The sequence below is a fragment of the Cricetulus griseus genome, chromosome 3, assembly GCF_003668045.3.
Source record: "Cricetulus griseus strain 17A/GY chromosome 3, alternate assembly CriGri-PICRH-1.0, whole genome shotgun sequence".
NCBI lineage: Eukaryota > Metazoa > Chordata > Mammalia > Rodentia > Cricetidae > Cricetulus > Cricetulus griseus.
The window spans coordinates 2,827,692-2,852,300 of NC_048596.1; the positions used below are offsets into that span (position 1 = coordinate 2,827,692).

At 42.4% G+C, this 24,609-nt stretch overlaps 1 protein-coding gene across 1 annotated transcript in view; it reads right to left on the reverse strand.

The window, feature by feature from the left end:
• Positions 1-1,585: 1,585 nt before the first annotated feature.
• The window catches only part of Ccdc172 (coiled-coil domain containing 172), a 62,829-nt gene continuing 39,805 nt past the window's right edge, over positions 1,586-24,609 (reverse strand). The window contains exons 7-8 of the mRNA XM_027407461.1: positions 2,384-2,471; positions 1,586-1,651 (exon numbers count right to left, since the gene is read on the reverse strand). Coding sequence (XP_027263262.1) covers positions 1,586-1,651; positions 2,384-2,471 — 154 coding nt within the window. The remainder of the gene's footprint in view (positions 1,652-2,383; positions 2,472-24,609) is intronic.

The window sequence follows — 24,609 nt, forward strand, 5'->3', positions numbered from 1 at the left end:
AGTTTTATGACTTACAAATGTGTAAGAAGGAGAAGAACTAAGCCACGAGGAGCAGTTCAGCTTTAACAGCCCGGATGCTGGCTGCAGCTTCCTTTGCTTCACAGAACCTGTTCTCACACACTGTCCCAGCCAGCTCAGGTGGCTGGTGCTCTGCACTGCTCTCCCACACAGTGCTCATACTGTCACCCTTTGGTCATATGAACGTGACTTGTGCACCTTACTTCATTCTCAACAATGGAAACACCAGACACCCAGTCCTCTCAGGGTCAGCGCCCCTTTTTCCTGGTCCTATCACTCACTGAATGTCCTACTGTCCATTCCTTGTGACACACATACAAACAGACAGCGTGTCAGTGGCAGTGTATTCTGTGCATGTGCACTGTGTGGAAAGGGCATGAATGGGGTAAGCCCTAGGCCACATTAGTGTTTCACTCTAGAAGCAGCCATGAACACGAGTGACCAAGAGTGGAAAGGAGTGGCTGCATAAACCCATTTGGCACATTTATGTCTTGTAATAGTGGTGAGACCTACGGTTTGGGTGTACAAACAGACCAGATTAAGACAGAACCAAACCATGACTGATCCCAATCACCAACTGGTCCTACTCTGTATCTGTATTGTATATAATTTATAGACTGCAATTCCCTGGCAGAACTGATGTCATCTGAACAGATGACAATCACAGGAGTCAGCTCTCTCTTCCCACCATGTAGGTCTCAGGGATTGAACTCGGGTCACCTAGCTTGACAGGAAACAGTTTTACCTGCTAAGCTGTCACAGTGGCCTCCAATGGCAAGTGTTTGAAGTCTACTACTTTTTCTAAAACCAAGAGTGTGTAACACTTATAAAAACAGCTGTGGCAAAGAAAGACTTGCTTTGAAACTAAAACCTCAGCACTCTACTTTTCCTTAACAGGTCACATGTGGCCAAATTCAATAGTAACTATAAAGGAACGTGGCTCCAACATTTACATTAAATACTTTCAGACAAAACCCCCTCCCAGCTTTGATACTCTTTCAGACACTAGTGAAAATATCCTTGCTAGGAGTCAGATAACTGTGGAGAGTATATGATGTAGGCCTTTCTATCCTCCCCAAGTAGAGAACTTCCTTTACTCCCAACCAACACTGTCACTAGGAAGGATCCCTGGCCTTAAAGATCTGTAGACACGCAGAGGAATGAAAGGGCCCATATGATGAGTTGACAGATACTTTATGAATGGAATTAAGATTAAAATCAAAGTAAGGACTTTGGCCTGGCAGAAACAGGATGAACAAAATCAAGTCAATAACCTGAACATGTCTTTCAGTGTGTGTTGACAGGACATGGGGTAAGCTTCAATAAAGAAGGACATTTAGTGATCAGAAAGGGCAGATCAAGTGAGAACCCTGGAATATGGTATCTTCTCCTTTCTCTTCCTTTAGAAAGCACACCAAGGACCTCTTAAATAACAAGATAAAACTTATTATGTAGATACAGAAAAGAAGACCAACTCTAGGTGTCAGCACTTGGACTATCTGAGGTTTGTGTTCACATGGGGATCTACCACACGGGTGCGCTCAGGGCTGGCTCTGAGACGCAATGGTCAAGCGTGGGGCAGCTCATCAGCTTCCAGAGGTTGCTTGTCCTGAAGACCCTTCTGTGCCAGTGTCTGAAAAGCAAGCACGCAGTGCTTATTCGTAAGTAAAGTGAACTCTGATTTGCTGGCTATCAAGCCCAGGGCCTGCACATGCTAGGTGAGGATATAACAATCCAGCTACACACCCAGCCCAAACTCATTTCTTAACGTGATCGAATGAAATTTACCTAAACTTAACACAGCAATAGTTCTTGGGATTTCAGGTTTTCCAAAGTTACCACAGAAAATATGAATCAAAACATAACTGTAGCAGTTTGAACAAGTAAGTTTGTAGAAACTAAACATGATGCAAAAGGCAGTGCATCAAGTTAAAACTGTATTTAGCATACCCCATGAATGTCTGTATTAAGACACATTATAGAAAACACTATGCTCATTTGTAAGTTAGTTACAGGCAGCGCTCCTACGCAACCTGAAAATGCGCAAAGGGTCTGAGATCATGGCAGTCTGTAGTATAAAGAGCAGGATTAGATCCAGTGAGTGTGGTTTGTGCCTTTAGAAGCAGAGGCAGGTGAGCACCAGACAGACTCCCGTACAGCTGTCCTCTCTCGTGACTGTTTTGGTGAAAGGACGGAAGGTCCTGTGTGTGAGAACTCAGTGAGAAGCTTTCCTGCTCCTTGATGACAAGCTTACTGAGCTGGCCCTCCAGGATCTCAAAACACCTCATGGTTTATATCTCAACTTTAATTTCACTCGCTTGCTTTAGGGGCTTTGCAGAAGCTCAAATGAGCAGTGTGGGCTTACCGACTCCAGAAATTCTGTTTCCGCTTGGAGCTCTTTCCAGGCACTTTCCATTTCATCTTCGTTATAAAGATCTAATTCCTGTTTAAGTCTATTTAAAGGAAAGTCACTCCATTAGTTTGATGTTAAGCTTTCACAATAATTTTATTACATATAGAGAGGTGGGTTTTGTAACCTCAAAAATATCAGAAAATATCAAGATCAGGTTAGAAACCAGAAATATATAGGAAATTTAACCCTCTCAGACTCTTTATGGACTATATAAGAATTTTAGAGGAAAACTCCCATAAAGAAAGAAAAGTAGGAAATGTGTCACAGAAAATAAATTGCAGTACTGTAAGGCGTCCTCGAAGATTAGTGTGACAGGGACAGAACCAGGCCTCCACCGAGAAGCTGAATGCACAGGGACTCATTTGCTTCTCTGATCCTAACTCAGAATTAAGTTAAAAATTACTTGTGACATTTGCTTTTGCTCTAAAAATAAAGATAACATATAATAGTTATATAATTAAAATATATTAGACTGAGAATTAAACATCAGTGTTTATTTTTATCAATTGTGTACTTAAATTTTCGAATGATTTATTGAATAAAAAGTTTTTTTTTGTCTGAATTCAGTGTGGAAAGTGGAGAAGCAGCACTCTTTCATCTCAAGAACAATGACTGATGTTTTTATCCCCCAAAGAAAAACATCCCACAGAGCCTGAGCTGTGTGAGGGGCAGAGCACCAGAACCTATCCCATGGCTGGCTTGTGTGAGGCGGCCCTGAGGGCAGACACTGCAAGCAAGGATGACCTCACAAAGCTAAGCATCACTGCAGCAAAGGGAAGGGGCTTAGATCAGCTCTGTTCCCTGCGTGCGAACAAGAGCCACAGAAACCCCTCTCTGAGGGAAGCCTTAACATATTAGACCCACTGGTCATCCACAGATGGAGAATAAATAACAATATAGCAATAAAAAACCACCAAGCACACCAGTAAGAATATCCAGTATAAGTCGACAGAGGCAAGAAGCAAATTGTACCCACAACCCTGAGGGAAACACACATAAAATGGGTACAACATAAGCATAACACAGCCTCTAACTCTTAACAGGCTACTGATAAAAAGCTGACTATTCAATGACCAATAAAGACATGAAATAGTATCAGCTGTGCAATAGTGACACACCAAGGAAAACACAAGGGACAGTCAGGAAAGAGTCACAGCCATGGCACCCAGGAGGCAGAGCTCACAGTGTGCCATGCCCGTTAGAGCTAGATTGTAAGATCCAGTTCAACAAGGAAAAGGAAACAGAGGAGGGAGAGGGGAAGGAAATAGGAATTCTAGTGCCCCAGTGCAGGATAGCTTATTTCTTTTTTTTCACTTTTAACCCATGTCTTTATACGTAAGGTTTTGGGGGATTTGGGGGTAGAAGCATTGACACCTGTATTACTCTTTAATATGAAAATCTCTTCATTAGCTGTCAGGTTACCACTGTTTACACTTAATGTAGCTGTTTATATGGTGGGGTTCAAAATACAGCTTTCTTCTAGTTGTTTCCTGTTTATCCTGTAGGTTCCTCATTCCTTCCCTTCCTTTCAGTATATAAGGGAGCTGCTTATTATCTCCTCTATAGACTTTTTTATTATACCAACTTTAAAATTTATATACAGCTTACACTTAAGCTTACAGCATAGACTCAACAGTCTTATCAAATAGTACAATTGCACTTACAGGGAAGAATGTTACAGCAATATATTTCAATTTTCCCTCAAATTTTTATTCTATTATCATCACACATTTCCCACATATTATACATCTAAAATACAGAGCTAATATCTTTCTTTGCTATTTATCTCGTAAAGTGACTTTATAATCAAAAGGGAGCTTTTATATTTATTTACCTTTGCCCAACTAACTCCACCTTCCTATTTGAAATCATACCCTTCCTCCTGAAAATCATACTATAGCTTCCTCTGCTTTCCTGCATGTTTCTCTTTAAGTCTGTTTTTCAGAGATTTAAGTATGTGTATAGAAGATGAATTTCTCAAGACACTGCTTGGTGTCTTTGTATTGTGTTTAAAAGTATTCTGTTATCTCTATAAAATGTTCTGCTGTGACTCTCAGATATGCAACACTATGGATAAAATCTCAAATGTAATAGGCTTGCTTTAAAAATGGACTTCAGAGCTGGGCGGTGGTGGTGCATACCTTTAGTCTCAGCATTCGGGAGGCAGAGGCAGTCTGATCTCTGTGAGTTTGAGAACAGCCTGGTCTACAGAGAGAGTTCCAGGACAGCCTCCAAAGCCACAGAGAAATCCTGTCTCGAAATCCCCCCCCCCAAAAAAAAGGACTTCAGAGGCTGTGTGGCATGTCATTCTTTTTATACAGTGTGTTGGAAGACCGGACAACTGGAGTCATTCATCACAAGTTTGACCAAAGAAATTTTCTTAACAAATAGGAGGCCCCTCTGCCTTATTTTCCCCTTAATGGCTTCCCCACTGCACAATTCAGATCCAAGAACCCACCAGAGTGCAGACTATAAGAATTCAGGCATTATGCTGGTCTGCCCCTGTCACCTGGCAGAATGCATTCAGGCAGTAGCCTGGTCAGCCCAGGTGCAAAGGACCCCTTTAAAAAGAAAGACCTCCACCCACTTATGCACTCTTTCTCGATCTCTTGCCTGCTGTTGTTCCCCTGGGACAGACAGGACTTTCCCTATCTCTTTTCCTCTTCTCTCCTGTGTGAAGGGCCAGACCCTCACCCAGCCCCCTGCTATGGCATCCATGACAGGCTGCAGAAAAGACCCAGCAAGTCATAGGTCCCTGACTCAGCAGCAACATGTGCTGAGCCCGGGACCTTGTCCTAATCACTAGGAAGCCAGATACCCTCCATGTGGCAAGGAGCCAATCAGAAATTAACTAGCAGGCTCTGGATGTTCTTTACTGATACCAGTGGAATGCAACCGCTCTGCGAGGCCCTCTAGGCCCAGCAACCCTGCTGCAGCTGCAGCTGACCAAGCAACACAGGACAGGCTGCCCAAGCCCAGAGGTGCATCAATCCTGAGACAGTTGCTATGCAACAGCAGACTCCACCCACACCCCCCTTGCTCTAACCCAATATATTCCCTGCCTCACTGCTGCTTGAGGTCCCTCCTGCTTCACCTGCTGTGTTGGATGGGCGGGGAACCCGAGTTAACTCTTAAATTGAAGACTCTCTGCTTTTCCACTGGATTGGGTCTCTTGGTGATTTGGGGGGATCAGAGTTTGGGCATAACAATATCATATTTAAATAGAGTAATAAAAACATGAATTCACCTGGAAAGAATGCCCCAGTGTGAACTTGAGTGATAATTAGAAAGATGGCAAACAGGCATAAAGGAGATGAAAATAGGTCAAGTGTCCCCCAAGATGTGAAGGTGCCCTTCCCACACCTCTCTGTGGGAAACTGTATTCACAGGTCCAGGCCTCATAGCCAGACAGACTGACTCCAGAGAGGAGAAGGAAATTCAGAAAGCCAGTGGCTTGCTTGCATATTATTTTGAATGGAAGGGTCTTTTTAGGTCTTTTTATGTTTTAAGCTATTGACTTTCTTTTGTCTCTCCAGTGCTCTTAATTAAAATTTCTTACTCCTTGTCTATATAGTTTCAAACTCTTTCATGTAATAATCATAGTTAAATGGGAAACATTTTCATCTTGTTTTTAGAAAGTTTTAAAAGAACTGTATTATGAACAAGACATTTAGAAGTCAGATAATCCCAGATGATGAAATTTAGTATAGAGTACAAAACTAAGGACAATGGCAACTTCTTCCTAAAGCAGCCCCAACATTACTTAACCCTCCTGATGATAAAATACACAACACAAAAACACACACAACAAATGCAACAGAGTGCTGAGTGGATGCTGCACTACCATCATTTAGGGTTTATTTATTCCAAGAGTGAGGATGCAGCTTAATATTACAAATTCTATGAACTGACCTTACCAATGCTTCCAAAGAGAACATTCAGAGTGCAGAACCATCCCCGCTTGGATTCACAGACCTTAGTTCCTATCTGAGCCTCTAGGTTCTGTGAGTCAATAGATTAGCCTCTAATCTATTAAATTAAGGTCTTATCCTATCTAACACATTCACCAATCTGCTAACTCAGAGACACGGACAAACTGTCCCACTAACCCTCCAACATCTCAATGTAAGGAAATCCCAATTTCTTTGGGTTGTTGGATCTCCTATGCCAGTTCCTTTTAGTGCAATTGTCCAGTATTATTAAATTGTATTTCAAGTGAAATCCTTAGTACATCTCTCTATCAAAACTGGAAACAATCTTAATTATTTGAAACAAATATGATTATCTTCTATGGTTCTAAAACCACTTTTTGAAATACAAAAATTTATCCCTGATAAAAACATTGAAACAATAAAGTTGGTAAGATACATTTTTATATAAACAGACATTTATACATGGCCCCATGTAAGAATCTTATTTGTTGGCTGAGGGGAGAGATGGGGACACTTGTCAGTTAACTTTAGTTTTTTATGTTTTTTTCTTTTTCTCCAGCTCTTATGCCTTTATTTTCTCTACAGTAATTTTAATGGTATGTACTAAAATACTAAGAAATTATCTACAGAAAAATAACTAAATTCGTAAGAGCTGGAAGAAAAAAAGAAAAAGCTTCAATTTTTCAGATGATACAACCATATATATGCAGTCAGTGAAAATAAGCACAAAGAAAATAATTAAGGAAGTTGGCAAAATACAAAGATTAACATACTCAAATAAATAGACTTTATTATCATCAATAATGATGAAGATGACTTGTTCTCAGGAAGTCATAAAAATGTTAATAGTTCCAAGTTAAACCCACTAAATATGATCATGATAAAAACATAAATGTGTTTTTTCCCTCTTGGTATGAGGCAAATTGATCTTTAGGTTCATATAGAAAAAAAAATCCAAAACCCTCTTGAATGTTTAAAAACAAATGCCAGCTACTAAATCCTACTATTAACCTTGGATAACTAAAGAGTGCAGCACTGCACACAAATGCAGTCGTGGGTACAAGAGACAGACGGGGACTAAGAGCAAATGGACAGCGAGTGCGTGATGAAGGCCGCACCTCAGCTCCCTGGGGGTAGAAGATGGCTTTTCAATAAATCATGCTGGGACAACTGGACAACAACCTGCAAATGGATGCAAAACTAAATGGATCTCAAAGGCAAAACTGGATCTATATCTCACAGCATATCCACTCTAAGTGGATCAAATATTTATACATTAAAAAATAAAACCATACAAGACAGGGCAAAGGCATAGCTAAATTGTTGTATGTAACAGGTGTGGGTAGAGCTTTAAATACAGTTAAATACAAATGTAATTTAATGTAAAGGAAAAGATTAAATTCAACTGTGTTAAAATTTTTCTATTAACAGAAACCACATGTATAAAGACTAACAGGAAATGGTAGTCTAGAAGAAATACTTACTATATACTATGCCAAATCTCTTTAAAGATAAAGACATTTTCCAAATTAGGTAAGACCAACCCTCAATAGAAAGTGGGGTGGTGCTAAAGAGGCATTCTGAAGAGTGGCACACAAATGGTTCCTAGCGGTATAAAAATGCTCTTCTGAACTCATGACAAAACCTGCAAATGTTTGACAGGGATGCTGTCTCTCTTCTTGTGGATGGAGATTCAAACAGCTGACTACAAATGCTTTTGTTGAGGCAATAAACAAATAAATGTGCTTAAGTGTTAGCTGAATAAGATCCAAAATGGTGTAACCTCAGTTAATTTGCCTATTTCCTTGAGCCCTGACTTTTCACATCTAGTAATATAAAGTACAAGTCATTATAAACACAAACATGGTGTGTAAGTCAAAGCAGCATTAAAAACAGTCTTCCTGTCCATTCACATGGAATTGGTTAAAGAAACCATAGCATACTAATTACAGTGGAGTATTATACAACCATAAGGATGAAAATGATCTCTTTCAACAACATGAGTTAATTCTAGCATGCACTATTAAATGACAGGCAGTAAGATACAAAGGACTACATATGCTGTGTTAGTGTGTGATTATCCATTGATTTCTGTAAAGGAAACACAGAAGAATAACCAGAGCTAATGAAATGGTTATAGGCAACAGTGAGCAGAAATGGACAGAAAGACGGGAAAGAAGGAGAACCTCTGCCTGTCTCTTTGCACATTACTTCCACGTCTGCATCATCTGATGTTTTCAATGTCCATCAGGTAAAATTCAGCCAGCATAGCTAAGGGGAAGAGCCATTGGTGCCTGACATGAAATAAGACTTGAGTTAGAGGCTAGTACAAGCAGAACCACGGTTTCTTTTTTTTTTTTCCAGAATTTTTTATTTCAATTAGAAACAAGATTGAATTACATGACAATCTCAGTTCCCTTCTCCCTCCCGTCCTCCCCTACCACACCCCCCAACTAAAACCCTACCTATCACATAGCCTTTCTGCTCCCCCTGGAGGGTGAGGCCTTCCATGGGGGGGGTCATCAGAGTCCATCATATCCTTTGGGGTAGGGCCTAGGCCAACCCCAGTGTGTCTTGGCTCAGGGAGTATCCCTCTATATGGAAGGGGCTCCCAAAGTTCACACCTATGCGAGGGATAAGTACTGAACCACTACATGAGGTCCTGAAGATTTCCGAGGTTTCCTCAATGAAATCCATGATCCTGGGGTCTGGATCAGTCCCATGCTGGTTTCCCAGCTATCAGTCTGGGGACCAAGAGCTCCCTGATGTTCAGGTCAGCTGTTTCTGTGGGTTTCACCAGCCTGGTCTGGACCCCTTTGCTCATCACTCGTCCTTCTCTGCATCTGGATTCCAGTTCAGTTCAGTGATTAGTTGTGGGTGTCTGCTTCTACTTCCACCAGCTGCTGGATGAGGGCTATCGGGTGGCATATAAGTCAGTCATCAATCTCATTATTGGGGAGGGCATTTAAGGTAGCCTCTCCTCTGTTTCTTAGATTGTTAGCTGGTATCATCTTTGTAGATCTCCAGACATTTCCCTAGTGCCTGATTTCTCTGTAAACCTAAAATGTCTCCCTCTATTATGGTATCTCCAATCTTGTTATCTTCTACTCTTCCCCTGACTCAACCTTTCTGCTTCCTCATGACCTCTGCATCCCTCCTTTTCTTCCCTTTTCAATCTCCTAGCTCCCTCCCCCTTCCTCCCGTGCTCTCAATTTGCTTATGGGATCTTGACCCTTTCCCCTTCTCCAGGGGACCCTGTATGTCTCTCTTAGGGTCCTCCTTGTTTACTAGCTTCTCTGGCAGTGTGGACTGTAGTCTGGTAATTCTTTACTCTACGTCTGAAATCCACATATGAGTGAGAGCATACCATGTTTGTCTTTTTATGGTTGGGTTACCTCACTCAGAATGGTTTCTTCTAGTTCCATCCATTTTCCTGCAAATTTCAAGATTCCATTGTTTTTTTCTGCTGAGTAGTACTCCATTGTGTAAATGTACCACATTTTCTCTATCCATTCTTCGGTTGAGGGGCATCTAGGCTGCTTCCAGTTTCTGGCTATTACAAATAGTGCTGCTATGAACATCGTTGAACAGATGTCCTTGTTGTATGAATGTGCATCCTTTGGGTATATGCTTAAGAGTGGAATTGCTGGATCTTGTGGTAGACTCATTCCCATTTCCTTGAGGAGTCACCATACTGATTTCCAAAGTGGCTGTATGAGTTGGCACTCCCACCAGCAGTGGAGGAGTGTGTCCCTTTCTCCACATCCTCTCCAACATGAACTGTCATTGGTGTTTTTGATTTGGGCCATTCTGACAGGAGTAAGATGGTATCTCAGAGTTGTTTTGATTTGCATTTTCCTGATGGCTAAGGATGTTGAACGCTTTCTTATGTGTCTTTCAGCCGTTTTAGATTCCTCTATTGAGAATTGTCTATTTAGTTCTGTACCCCATTTTTTTAATTGGATTGTTTGGTGTTTTAGAGACTAGCTTCTTGAGTTCTTTGTATATTTTGGAGATCAGTCCTCGGTCAGATGTGGGGTTGGTGAATATCTTTTCCCAGTCTGTGGGCTGTCATTTTGTCTTGTTGACTGTGTCCTTTGCCTTACAGAAGCTTCTCAGTTTCAGGAGGTCCCATGAATCAATTCTTTATCTCAGTGTTTGTGGTACTGGTGTAATGTTCAGGAAGCTGTCTCCTGTACCGATTAATTCAAGGGTATTTTCCACTTTGTCTTCTAATAGGGTTAGTGTGGCTGGGTTTATGTTGAGGCCTTTGATCATTTTGACTTAAGTTTTGTGCATGGCGATAGGCTTGGGTCTATCTGTAGTCTTCTACATGTCCGCATCCAGTTATGCCAGCACCATTTGTTGAAGATGTTCTCTTTGTTCCATCATATAAATTTGGATTGTTTGTCAAAAATCAGGTGTTCATAGGTGTGTGGGTTAATATCAGGGTTTTCAAATCTATTCCATTGGTCTAGCTGTCTATTTTTGTGCCAATACCAAGCTGTTTTCAGGACTATAGCTCTGTAATAGAGCTTGAAGTCAGGGATGGTGATGCCTCCAGAAGTTCCTTTATTGTACAGGGTGTGTTTTGGCTACCCTACGTCTTTTGTCTCTCCATATAAAGTTGAGAATTGTTCTTTCAAGGTCTGTGAAGAATTGCGTTGGGATTTTGATAGGGATCGCATTGAATCTGTAGATTGCTTTTCGAAAGATTGCCATTTTTACTATGGTTGATCCTGCCTATCCAAGAGCATGGGAGATCTTTCCATTTTCTGGTATCTTCCTTAGTTTCTTTCTTTAGAGAGTCAAAATTCTTATAGTACAGGTCTTTTGATCTTTTGGTTAGTGTTACCCCAAATTATTTTATGTTGTTTGCAGCAACTATAAAGGGTGATGTTTCTCTGATTTCTTTCTCCACCAATGTGTCATTGGTGTATAGTAGGGCTACAGATTTTTTTTGAGTTAATCTTGTATCCTGCCACTTTGCTGAAGGTGTTTATCAGCTGTAGGAGTTCCCTGGTAGAGTTTTTCGGGTCACTTATGTAGACTATCATGTTTTCTGCAAATAGTGAGAGTTTGACTTCTTCCTTTCCGATTCCCTTGATCTCCTTTCATTGTCTTATTGCTCTAGCTAGAACTTCAAGGACAATATTGAAGAGGTATGGAGAGAGTAGACAGCCTTGTCTTTTCCTGGATTTTAGAGGAATTGCACTGAGTTCCTCTCCATTTCATTTGATGTTAGCTGTCAGCTTGCTGCATATTGCTTTTATTATGTTGAGGTATGGTCCTGTTATCCCTGATTTCCCCAAGACCTTTATCATGAAGGCATGTTGGATTTTGTCAAAGGCTTTTTCGGTATCTAGTGAGATGATCATGTGTTTTTTTTTTCCTCAGTTTGTTTATATGGTGGATTACATTGATGGATTTTCATATGTTGAACCATCCTTGCATCCCTGGGATGAAGCCTACTTGATCATGGTGAATGATTTCTCTGATATGTTCTTGGATTCAACTTGCCAGTATTTTATTGAGAATTTTTGCATCAATGTTCATGAGGGATATTGGTCTGTAGTTGTCTTTCTTAGTTGTGTCTTTGTGTGGCTTGGGTATCAAGGTTATTGAAGCCTCATAAAGAGTTTGGTAATGACCCTTCTGTTTCTATTGTGTGGAATACTTTGAGGAGAATTGGTATTAGCTGTTCTTTGAATTTCTGGTAGAATTCTGCACTGAAGCCATCTGGCCCTGGGTTTTTTTTGGTTGGGAGACTTCTGATGACTGCGTCTATTTCATTGGGGGGTTACAGGTCTATTTAAGTTGCTTATCTGTTCTTGATTTAATTTTGGTAAGTGATATCTGTCCAGAAAATTGTCCATTTCCTTTAGATTTTCGAATTTTGAGGAACATAGGTTTTCAAGTATGACCTGATGATTCTCTGTATTCTGTCTTCTTATCCATTCTGCTACTCTGTGTCTTTTTATAGGCGAGTTAAGACCATTAATGTTGATGGATATTAATTAATGGATATCAATGACCATTGATTGTTCATTCTTGTTTGTTTTTGATTTGGTGATGGTTGCGAAATTATGTGGGGGATTCTATCCCTTTTTCCTTTTGGCTGTTGGTAAAGTGGGATTCTCTATTGCCTATGTTTTTCTGGTTGTAGTTAACTTCCTTGGGTTGCAGTTTTCCTTCCAGTACTTTCTGTAGGGCTGGATTGGTGGATATGTATTGTTTGAATCTGGTTTTGTCATGGAATATCTTGTTTTCTCCATCTATAATGATTGAAAGCTTTGCTGGGTATAGTAGTCTGGGCTGGCATCCATGGTCTCTTAGTGTAGGTAGAATATCTATCCAGGATCTTCTGGCTTTCAGAGTTTCCATGGAAAAGTCAGGTGTAATTCTGATAGGTTTGCCTTTATAAGTTACTTGACCTTTTTCCTTTGCTCTTAATATTTTCTCTTTATTTTGTATGTTTGGTGTTTTGAATATTATGTGGCAAGGAGATCTTTTTTGGTTTTTGTCTATTTGGTGTTTTGTAGGCTTCTTGTATTTTCATTGGCATGTCTTTCTTTAGGTTGGGAAAGTTTTCTTCTATGATTCTGTTGAATATGTTTTCTGCGCCTTTGATTTGGATTTCTTCACCTTCTTCTATACCTATTATTCTTAGGTTTGGTCTTTTCACAGTATCCCATATTTCCTGGATATTTTGTGTTAGGGATTTGTTGGACTTAAGATTTTCTTTGGTTGATGAGTCTATTTCCGCTAATGTGTCTTCAACTCCTGAGATTCTCTCTTCCATCTCTTGTATTCTGTTGGTTATGCTTACATCTGTAGTTCCTGATCATTTACCCAGCTTTTCTATTTCCAGCATTCCCTCAGATTGTGCTTTCTTTATTGTCTCTATTTCAGTTTTCAGGTCTTGAACTGTTTCCTTGAGAGATTTGTTGATATGTTGTATTTTTTTGTTTGTTTTTTCTTCCATTTCTTTAAGTGATTTTCTCATGTCCTCTTTGAGGTCCTCTATCATTTTCATGAAGATGTTTTTAAGGTCATTCTCTTCTGGTTCATCTGCATTGTGATGCTCATGTCTTGCTGGTATATGGTTCCTAGTCTCTGGTGGTATCATATTGGGTTTTCTGTTGTTGAATGTGCTTTAACATTGTCCTCTTCTCATCCTTTCTTCTGGTGGGTGTAGCACCATAGCACTCTCCTGGTGGGTGTGGGAACGAGGTTCCCTTCTGGTAGATACAAACAGTTCCAATACTCTGATGTCTGTCCTCTTCTCATGGATGGAGGTGGCACTGTTACCGGGGCCTCGGCAGTGTCCAGGTGTGTTGGATCCTGCTGCGGAGTTCAAATCCAGTGAGCAGACCCCTGGCATCAGATGTCTCTAAGCAGGGCCTCTGAACCAGAACCGGAAACAGCCCCTGGCCTACCTGGGCCGGTGGATGGAGGTGGAATTGTTACTCGGCTGAAGAACCATGGTTTCTATCCTAAATAACCCAGGGAAGAAAAACAAGACCCAAAACAGACTAATAAAGCAAGGAAACTAATTGAGAAGAAATGAGTAGAAATTCAGTAGAGACAAAGTTTCTGAAGAAAAAAATGGAAGGGAAAATCTCAATAAATGAAATAAAATATTAGGGGAGATGGGCATGGTGGTAAACACCCTCAATCCTAGCACTTGTGGGCAGAGGCAAAAGCAGGTGGATTTCTATGCAGTTGAGGTCAGTTTGCTCTACATATGAGTTCCAGGCCAGCCACACCCGCATGCTGAGCACAGTCTGCTCTCAGGGCAGATGGTCCTGGGCTGCACAAGAAAGCCATCTGAGCATACACCTGAGCAAGCCAGCAAGCATTGCTCCCCCATGGTTCCTGTTTCAAATTCCTGCCCTGACTTCCACCCGTGATAGGCTGTGACGTAGAAGTGTAAGCCAGATAACTCGGCTCCTCCCTAAGCTACATCTGGTTAGTGTTTAATCACAGAACCAGAGATGAAAATAGAACAGTGTGTTTCTCTGTTAATTTCCACTTTTTTTGAAACTGGATACCCTCTGGTGTCAGTCTGTGCAATGCTAGCATTTTAGGTGTGCACCACCATAGCCAGCACTGCGGGTGTGCACCACCATGGCCAGCATTTTAGGTGTGCACCACAATGGCCAGCACTGCGGGTGTGCACCACCATGGCCAGCACTGCAGGTGTGCACCACCATGACCAGCACACTATGTCCCAGCTCAGGTCCTCACACTGTGTGGCAAGCAATTACCAACAGAGCTGGCTCCCAGCCCTTGGGCCGTCTTTTCTACTTCCTACCAGTGTTTGCAGCTGACTTTCTCATTCTTTGTACCTCTGTATGAGTTCATGTGGACACCATCCTAGTGCCATTTTACCTGAAAACGCTGAAGGAGGAATCCCGCTTTCATACATGGCGTATTTATGACAGTGGATATGAAAAGTGAGTGTATGGAAGAAGCATGGCCAGTTGTCCATGTTTCCCTTGGGCTCATGGAGAAGGAGATGAGGGTGAGGCAGGCGGCTTGCACATTGCCTTTCCCGTGGTGAGTGAGACAAGGTCTCACTATACAGCTCTGGCGGGCCTGAGACTCACTATGTAGACTAGGTTGGCCTTGAACTCACAGAGATGCTTTTGCTTCTGCCTCGTGAGCACAGGGATTAAAGGTTTAACAATAGGTATATGAACACAAAAGGACTGTTGCAATGTTACATATTACTTGTAAATACTATTTTTTAATTTCAGGGATAAATGGGTATATTCATAACAGAATATATCTTCAAAATCAATTGAGTCTAACACTGAACTGCCTCTATATTTATGTAGAAGCTTTAATAACTACAGCATGTGCCAAGACTTCACAAAACAGGGATCTCTCCCAGCTTGAAGCTATATAATCAATGCTGTGGAGACACTTCTGTTAGTGAATAAATAATGAAGTTATACCACAAAACTGCAGAGTTAACAGAAATATTCAACAAATACAAAGCTACAAATGAGTCTGAAATTAAATGAGAATTTCCATCTCCTATAAATGCTTTTAAAAGAGAAAGAAAATGTGAATTAGGTTCAGATACAATTATGTGACTAGAATTTTGCAGAAACTTCTGAGCAAAGAGCTTTTTACACTTGCCAACTTTGAGTTGATTCTTATTACAAACAAGGAACAAATGAATGTGTGCTAATTTCTAAATGAAGGCTGGTATCTTTGTTAGGGTTACTATTGCTATTATGAAACACCATGACCAGAAGCAACTTGGAAAGGAAAGAGTTCCTTCCATATAACGAACAGTTCAGTGTAAAAAGCAGTGAGGGCAGGAACCTGGAGGCAAGAGCTGATGCAGAGGCCATGGAGGGGAGCTGCTCACTCACCTGCTCTCAATGGCTTGCTCAGTTTACTTTCTTATAGAACCCAGGACCAGCTCAGAGATGACACCACCCACAACGGACTGCACTTTCCCCCATCAATCATTAAGAAAATGATCTGCAGGTTTGTGTACAGCCTGATCGAATGGAGGCATTTTCTCAATCAAAGTTCCTTCCTCTTAGATGGTTCTTGCCTGTGCCAAGTTGACAAGCCAGCACAGCTAGATAACATTTCTTACAACACTGCTACTTATTCTAAATAATGTCAGGAATATTCCTGCAAGCAGTTAAGGACATGTTTATGAAAATACACACAGCCATGACTGTTTAAAAACTGACAATGGCATTTGCAACATGAACCTCATCAATTCAAACTAATGTGGAGAATGTCTCTAACACCTAGCCAAACAATGAAACAAACTATCAAGCAGTAAATGTGGTCCCATGACCTGACTGCTCTAAATACATGTGAGCACACATGCATCCAAATGGTTACACAAAAGAACACAGACAGAAAAATACACAAACCCCAATAGGATGCTCAAAAAATGTTAAAAAGTTGTCATGCATCAGAGTGATCTTTTACATTACTGTAGTGCTTACATTTTTCTTCAATCAAAATATCTTACTCTCATAATTTTAATATGTATACACATTTGGAATATATATGTAAAATGTATTCTGTCTCAGAGCATCTGCTAGAGAGGTTGAGAGATTTTAACCTCATAATGTGTCTGTGTACCTTATCACTGTAGAACCAATGACCATGGTAGGGCTTCCACGTGGCTTTACTACAACCTAGGAATGTTCACAGAGTCTCCTGGTAGCAGATTAATTTTGTGCACTTTCCATTGCAAAACCCACATTATCTTTTAAGTATTCACAGTGAATATCTCATGTTGATTTTGTAGATTTCTTTTTAACACAGCTTCTTGTTGTACCAAGCACATACAAATACTGGTTATATAAGATATAAAAATCACTCAGTTTTAATGGTTAAAAAATGCCTAAAACACTTATAAGTTGTCTATTTTGATATTTGTACTACTTAGAGTGAAGAAGAAGAAGAAAAACCAAAACAAAACACTGCCAGGGTGGTACACACAAACAATTCCAGCACTTGGGATGTGGAGGCAAGAGAATAATGAGTTTGGCAGCTAACTTTAGATATATAATGAGACCCTGCCACACACACACAAAGGAAAGAAGGCAAACAATTAAGAACTGTGTATATTGAGACCAGCTAGAGGCTCAGAGGCTGAAGTTGCTGCTATAGGAGCTGGCAGCTCACACTGAATTCCAGGAACCTCTGTAAAGGGGGGAAGAGAGAGCTAACTCTGAAGGTTGCCTTCTGATCTTCACCCTAGTACAGGCACGCCCATAGGTACATCATAAACATATAAGCGACAGTAATTGTTATTATTATTATTTTTAAAGAACTGTGTATTGGTAATTCTGGGGTTACTAAGTAAACATGACAGACTTTGGGAGGTTGAAGGGACCCAGAAAGTAACTTCGTTCCTCTTCAAAGATGCCTCTAAGTGACTGGGTGTGGTGCCTTTAAGTTTGGCACCCAGGAGGCAGAGTTCTGCAGGCAGATGTCCATGAGTCTGAGACCATCCTGGTGTAAAAGTCAAATCCCAGGCAGGCTACATGGTGAGTCTCTGTCTCAAAAACAAACAAATGAACAAAACATACCATCTGCCTAATTTAAAAACAAGGAGGGCAGAAGGAGGCAAACACATCTATCTGCTCCTGATAGAGCCCGTTCTAAAGAACCTAGCTTGATTGAAGGCAAGATTTTCTAATATTGAACCCTGGGAGGAACTAACCTACCCCCCCTCACCTACCCACAGGGTTCTCCTGCAGAATCCTATGACTTAAACCCCGAGGGTGCAGACAGACAGAGGAGTGCATCTCTACCACAGCCCAAAATGACTGGGAATGGGGAGGTCCTGAGCTCCTGGCAAGGCCCCCAGACTGCCCAACTTTAGCCAAGTCACTGCTTCACACTGAGTCACACAACTGGACAGAGAGGAGATGAGAGTTAAATGAGCCACCATTCTTTCACTGAAGACAATCAATCAGAAGTGAGAAGAAATACATTTCAAATGAAGTTATCCTACAAGTTGCAACATGTGATGACTGTGTATCAGCCCTGACAACACATTAAGTGTTTGCACATTTTTGCAGTGAAAATTCAGTAACATTCAGGCTCCATCAGTGGGACAAGTGTAAGTGTGTGCTGGGCACCACATACCTGGACTGTTGGAGGAAGAAACACCAGGAGTTCCCAGACTGGTGAAACAGATGGCCACGTCACTATAGCACGAGAATCGAGAACTGGAGTAGAGGAAAGCTTCTATAATCCATAACTCATTCATTTCCCCCTATTTATTGAACACTAACATCTACCACAGTATTAAACTGTAAGTAACACTGGTGCCCAGAGTAAACAAGATTCTTCTTACTTGGCACACAGTTTAAAAGGACATTGACAAAATAATGTATGTAATTATAAGTCAGGATGATCTCTAAAGGAAAACTGCAGGATGCTCCTGGCAAAATAACAGGTGACATGCTTTTTAAACAGGACAGAGGACTGTCTAAAGAAGCATTTCAGCTGATACCTAGGAAGGGTCACTGCTCACTAAGGTAGGTACACAGGCAGGCAGAGCAGGGAATTGTAACTTGGAGGGGGAGGAAAGATGAGTTACGAAGGTCTTCAGGTGGATGAAGGCTTGGCAGGTTTGAAGTAGCAGAGCAATAAGGGGCCATATTGAGGTCATTTTGGCCACAAGGACATTAGGTTTTATTATGCTCATTAGGAAGCCAGTGGATAGTTTTAGTAAAAGGAATGATGGCATTCAATTTGTCACAGATTAGAGGCTACCAGAGTGCAGGCAAAGCAAGCAGAAAAAGGACTGTGACTGACAGCCAGTGGCAGAGACAGACTGGTGGCTTCAACGGGGGTATAAGCAATGGAAACAAGTCGAAAGATTCAAGAAACATCCCATAGGGAAAAGAAGCAAACTACGGATGTGGATTGGGGTGGGGTGAAAGGCCTAGAAAGTGGGCGCAGAGGCTGGCTCCTGAAACTGAGCTGATGTTAGCTGCTGCAGAGGAAAGACACAGGCAGGAAGGAGAGAAAGAAGGTCTGTGCTGTGTTCTTGAGAATCACAAATCAACAGCACTGGCTTGTATAAACTATGAGGGCTTTACCTTCTGATAAGAGTTTTGTTGTTGTTGTTGTGCAATCAGGAAAATATCCTGTCAGATACATTTCTGTTTCCATTCAATGTTGAAAAATCCAAGATTAAGAAAGAAAGATTTGGGGCAAAGATTTGGAAATTATGTGTAGATGATGAAACCAAGCTGCTCAGGAGAGCATGAATCTCATAGACCCCATGCTTAACCTTTGAGAGACCTCTGCTTTGGAGGAACACACAGAAAGACAAATGAGAGGGAAGCTGCCATACACACAGCCATCATGAAGAGTGATACCCAAACTCTCGTTATCTGGTAATTACAGAGCATTTTCTATGTGTCACTTTCTGTCCAAGGGTATTCATACACGCTGAGACTGTCTATTTACTGTGATCTTGTAAGGCAGGTTCTATTGTCAACATTACTTATAAAAATGGAGACTGAGGCATGGGCCATCAGTCTAGGAAATAGTAGAGACTGTAGATACCATGATTCTCTAGGTTGAGACTCAGGGTTTTATCCTCACTGTCCGCGCAGACTATCAGTGACACAACCCCCCAGCACCTTCTGATGAATCATCCCAGCCTCTAGATCGGATGATAACCCTGATCAGGCAAAAACAGAATTTAGAAAGGGCAGACACACAGACAGATACAACTACAGAGAAGGCTGGGTGGGGTGGGCTAGGGTTAGGACTTCTTCTGTTAGGCATGGAACTGGGAGGGAGGAAACTGGTCTCAGTGGGAGGTCTCTGTAAGGTTGTGGCATCAGGCTGAGATCATCAGGGAGGAAAGAGGAAGCTGCAAGTGTTAGTTTTTGCAACACGTGCCAATCATTCATTTAAAAACATACACACACAAAACACCACTTTTACATGGACCAGGGGAGGCTTTGTCATTACCTCTGAGCCAACACGAAGGCTCTGCCAGTTCCCATGGGCCAGAGGTACTTGCCATGGCCCTGCCCAAGCACTCACTCAGGACCCAACCCACTCTTCACACTCACTCAGGACCCAACCCACTCTCACTCAGGACCCAACCCACTCTTCACACTCACTCAGGACCCAACCCACTCTTCACACTCACTCAGGACCCAACCCACTCTTCACACACACACTCAGGACCCAACCCACTCTTCACACACTCACTCAGGACCCAACCCACTCTTCACACACACACTCAGGACCCAACCCACTCTTCACACACTCACTCAGGACCCAACCCACTCTTCACACACTCAGGACCCAACCCACTCTTCACACTCACTCAGGACCCAACCCACTCTTCACACTCACTCAGGACCCAACCCACTCTTCACACACACACTCAGGACCCAACCCACTCTTCACACACTCAGGACCCAACCCACTCTTCACACACTCACTCAGGACCCAACCCACTCTTCACACACACACTCAGGACCCAACCCACTCTTCACACACTCAGGACCCAACCCACTCTTCACACTCACTCAGGACCCAACCCACTCTTCACACACTCACTCAGGACCCAACCCACTCTTCACACACTCAGGACCCAACCCACTCTTCACACACTCACTCAGGACCCAACCCACTCTTCACACACTCACTCAGGACCCAACCCACTCTTCACACACTCACTCAGGACCCAACCCACTCTTCACACACTCAGGACCCAACCCACTCTTCACACTCACTCAGGACCCAACCCACTCTTCACACACACACTCAGGACCCAACCCACTCTTCACACACTCACTCAGGACCCAACCCACTCTTCACACTCACTCAGGACCCAACCCACTCTTCACACACACACTCAGGACCCAACCCACTCTTCACACACTCACTCAGTACCCAACCCACTCTTCACACACTCACTCAGGACCTATCCCACTCTTCACACACTCACTCAGGACCCAACCCACTCTTCACAAACTCAGGACCCAACCCACTCTTCACACACTCACTCAGGACCCAACCCACTCTTCACACACTCACTCAGGACCCAACCCACTCTTCACAAACTCAGGACCCAACCCACTCTTCACACACTCACTCAGAACCCAACCCACTCTTCACAAACTCAGGACCCAACCCACTCTTCACACACTCACTCAGGACCCAACCCACTCTTCACAAACTCAGGACCCAACCCACTCTTCACACACTCACTCAGTACCCAACCCACTCTTCACACACTCACTCAGTACCCAACCCACTCTTCACACACTCACTCAGGACCCAACCCACTCTTCACAAACTCAGGACCCAACCCACTCTTCACACACTCACTCAGGACCCAACCCACTCTTCACACACTCACTCAGGACCCAACCCACTCTTCACACACTCAGGACCCAACCCACTCTTCACACTCACTCAGGACCCAACCCACTCTTCACACACACACTCAGGACCCAACCCACTCTTCACACACTCACTCAGGACCCAACCCACTCTTCACACACTCACTCAGTACCCAACCCACTCTTCACACACTCACTCAGGACCTATCCCACTCTTCACACACTCACTCAGGACCCAACCCACTCTTCACAAACTCAGGACCCAACCCACTCTTCACACACTCACTCAGGACCCAACCCACTCTTCACACACTCACTCAGGACCCAACCCACTCTTCACAAACTCAGGACCCAACCCACTCTTCACACACTCACTCAGAACCCAACCCACTCTTCACAAACTCAGGACCCAACCCACTCTTCACACACTCACTCAGGACCCAACCCACTCTTCACAAACTCAGGACCCAACCCACTCTTCACACACTCACTCAGAACCCAACCCACTCTTCACAAACTCAGGACCCAACCCACTCTTCACACACTCACTCAGGACCCAACCCACTCTTCACAAACTCAGGACCCAACCCACTCTTCACACACTCACTCAGTACCCAACCCACTCTTCACACACTCACTCAGTACCCAACCCACTCTTCACACACTCACTCAGGACCTATCCCACTCTTCACACACTCACTCAGGACCCAACCCACTCTTCACAAACTCAGGACCCAACCCACTCTTCACACACTCACTCAGGACCCAACCCACTCTTCACACACTCACTCAGGACCCAACCCACTCTTCACAAACTCAGGACCCAACCCACTCTTCACACACTCACTCAGAACCCAACCCACTCTTCACACTCACTCAGGACCCAACCCACACTCATGCCTTCCTCATCTCCCTATCTCCACCTCTGCACATTTAGCACATATTACCTCATCCTACCCTATTCAAAACAGAATCTTTCAAATAAATAAGCATTGCTATATTTATAAATAGGGAAATACTACCTGCATAAGGTCTTACTATAGCCTTGCTATTACAAAATACTGGGACTGGCACTCTGCATTAAACATGACAGTAAACCACCTGGAAAAACAGGCTAACTTTAAAAAATATAAACCATAATCCCTACACACACACACACACACACACACACACACACACACACACACACGTCCCTCTGTCTAGGGGTTCAGTTAACTAGAATCTAACTTCTTATTCAACCTAGTCCGAAAATACTAACTGGAAAATTTCAGAGATAAACAATTCATACAATTTAAATAACTTATTGTAGAATATTATAATTATTCAACTTACTATTAGTTGTTATCACTTTTGTGCCTAATTTATGGAATTTAACACTCACAGGAATGTATGTTTCTATAACAACCATTATGCCAGGTTTGGGTCTGTGACTCCAGGTAGCCACTGGCATCTTGGAATGTTTCCTCACAGTGGGGAAAGGGTGACTGTTTATAAGTTACTTGCTATGCAAAGATACTTGTGAAAAATTTCAGGCCACAGTTGCCATAGGCACCTGGAACCAAAGAAATGCAAATGGGTACGGAGGGGACTCTGGAAGAAACAGACAAACAGTATGGTCTAGTTGGGTAAAAGTAGAATTATAACAAGCAGCAACTTTGCTATCCTCAAATAGGAGGGCTCATTTGTGTGTTCAGAACCTAGGGGTGCTCTGGGCGCATAGCAGCTACTAAATACCTTACAATGCATAGGGCCAATGCCTAAAATAAGGACAATCTGGCCTAAATCTTAAGTAGTGCTCCCCATTTTGGCAGCCATGACAGTAACACGTGCTTGCCATGACCTTGCCTTGGTCACTAGGTTAGGTTCCTGCCTCGTGGCAAGTAACCAATCAGAAGTTAGCTGGTGGTGCTATGCTTTAAGGCTCTGGATGTGCTTTACGGACAAGCGCACAGCAATGACGTGCAGAGCATAGCAACCACCCTGGGAGGGCCTATGGGCCATAACAACAAGTTGACCAATCAACAAAGGGCAAGCCCTCCAAGCCTGGAGGCACACCAATCGTGAGCCTGTGCGTACCCCTAGACACTCCCCTTATGCTGCCCTATAAGATCTCTATGCAGACACTTCGAGCTGTCTTTTCTAGCCATCCGCCATGGCGGGTGGATGAAAGACCCAAGCTAACATGGGGTTAGCTCGTTAAACAACTGTAATAAAGCCTCATGCAGTTTGCATCAAGCTTTCAACTCCACCTGGTGATTGGGGTGACCGAGGTCCTGGGCTGAGATCCTGGAGGCCTGAGCTTCCAGGGGTCTTACAGTGCCAAGTCTTGGAAATCCTGCTATAAAAATAATATCTACTCCGAAAAAGAGATCAAATCTGAAAACTTAAGAGAAATGCAACTAGTAGAGAATGCAACATACTTTAAACATAAAGACAGGTTAAACTTTCCCACTTTTACAACTGAATTTAGGTTTCAGTTCTCTGAGAGGGGCAAAACCCGTTTCTCTCCTAACAAAGGGCCATGTATAACAATACCCTCACACTCAGGGATGAGGGGGAAGCAAATACAAGGACTGAGTCAGCCCCACAATGTCTCAAGGACAAATCTTGCAACCACCCCGACCCTCGCCTTCTGAGTCATGTCTGGACTTGCCCAAACTTGTGCAAGTATGTCCAAAAATTCGAAGGCTGAACCTCAGCCAATTGAAAGTATACTAGTGTAACTGCTGCTTGCTTAATCAATTATGTATGAGATAACCTGAAACTCTTCTAGCTATGCTAAACAGGAGCCTGCACACGCCTCTTGGGTTCATCAACATTTTGTACAGGTGTTCGATCCTGCATGCTCTAATATGCTCTTTGTCTATGCATACTATTTGAGTCTGGGGTCTTCCTTCAGCATTTCCTCAGACCCTCTCTCTCTCTCTCATTCCCTCTTTTTCTCTCTCTCTCTCTCTCTGTAGGCATACACATAGTTTTACATACAGTTATAGTTATAATCCAATTTTAAAACATAATCAGCTTAGTTTCAACCTTTTTGATGTTCAATAAATCTAGTATCATTTCTTATCTTTAGTTTCTTGCTATTTCACTTTTTTCCAAAAGTCCTAATGTTCAACACTTTTATTTTCTTTACAGCCAGGGATTTTTAATGAAATGCTTTTCTATAGAAAGAAGTATACATATACAGATTTAAATGTAAATTGATAAATATTGGCATCTCATTAGTAAGTACTAAAATAAGGGATGCACCAGGCACACACACTGATGTTTCTTTTGGATAATTTCTGTTACTATGTGTCTTTACATTCTCTCACAGATTTGGGTATTTCATCGTAACTCAGAGGAAATGCTTGTGACTACATGG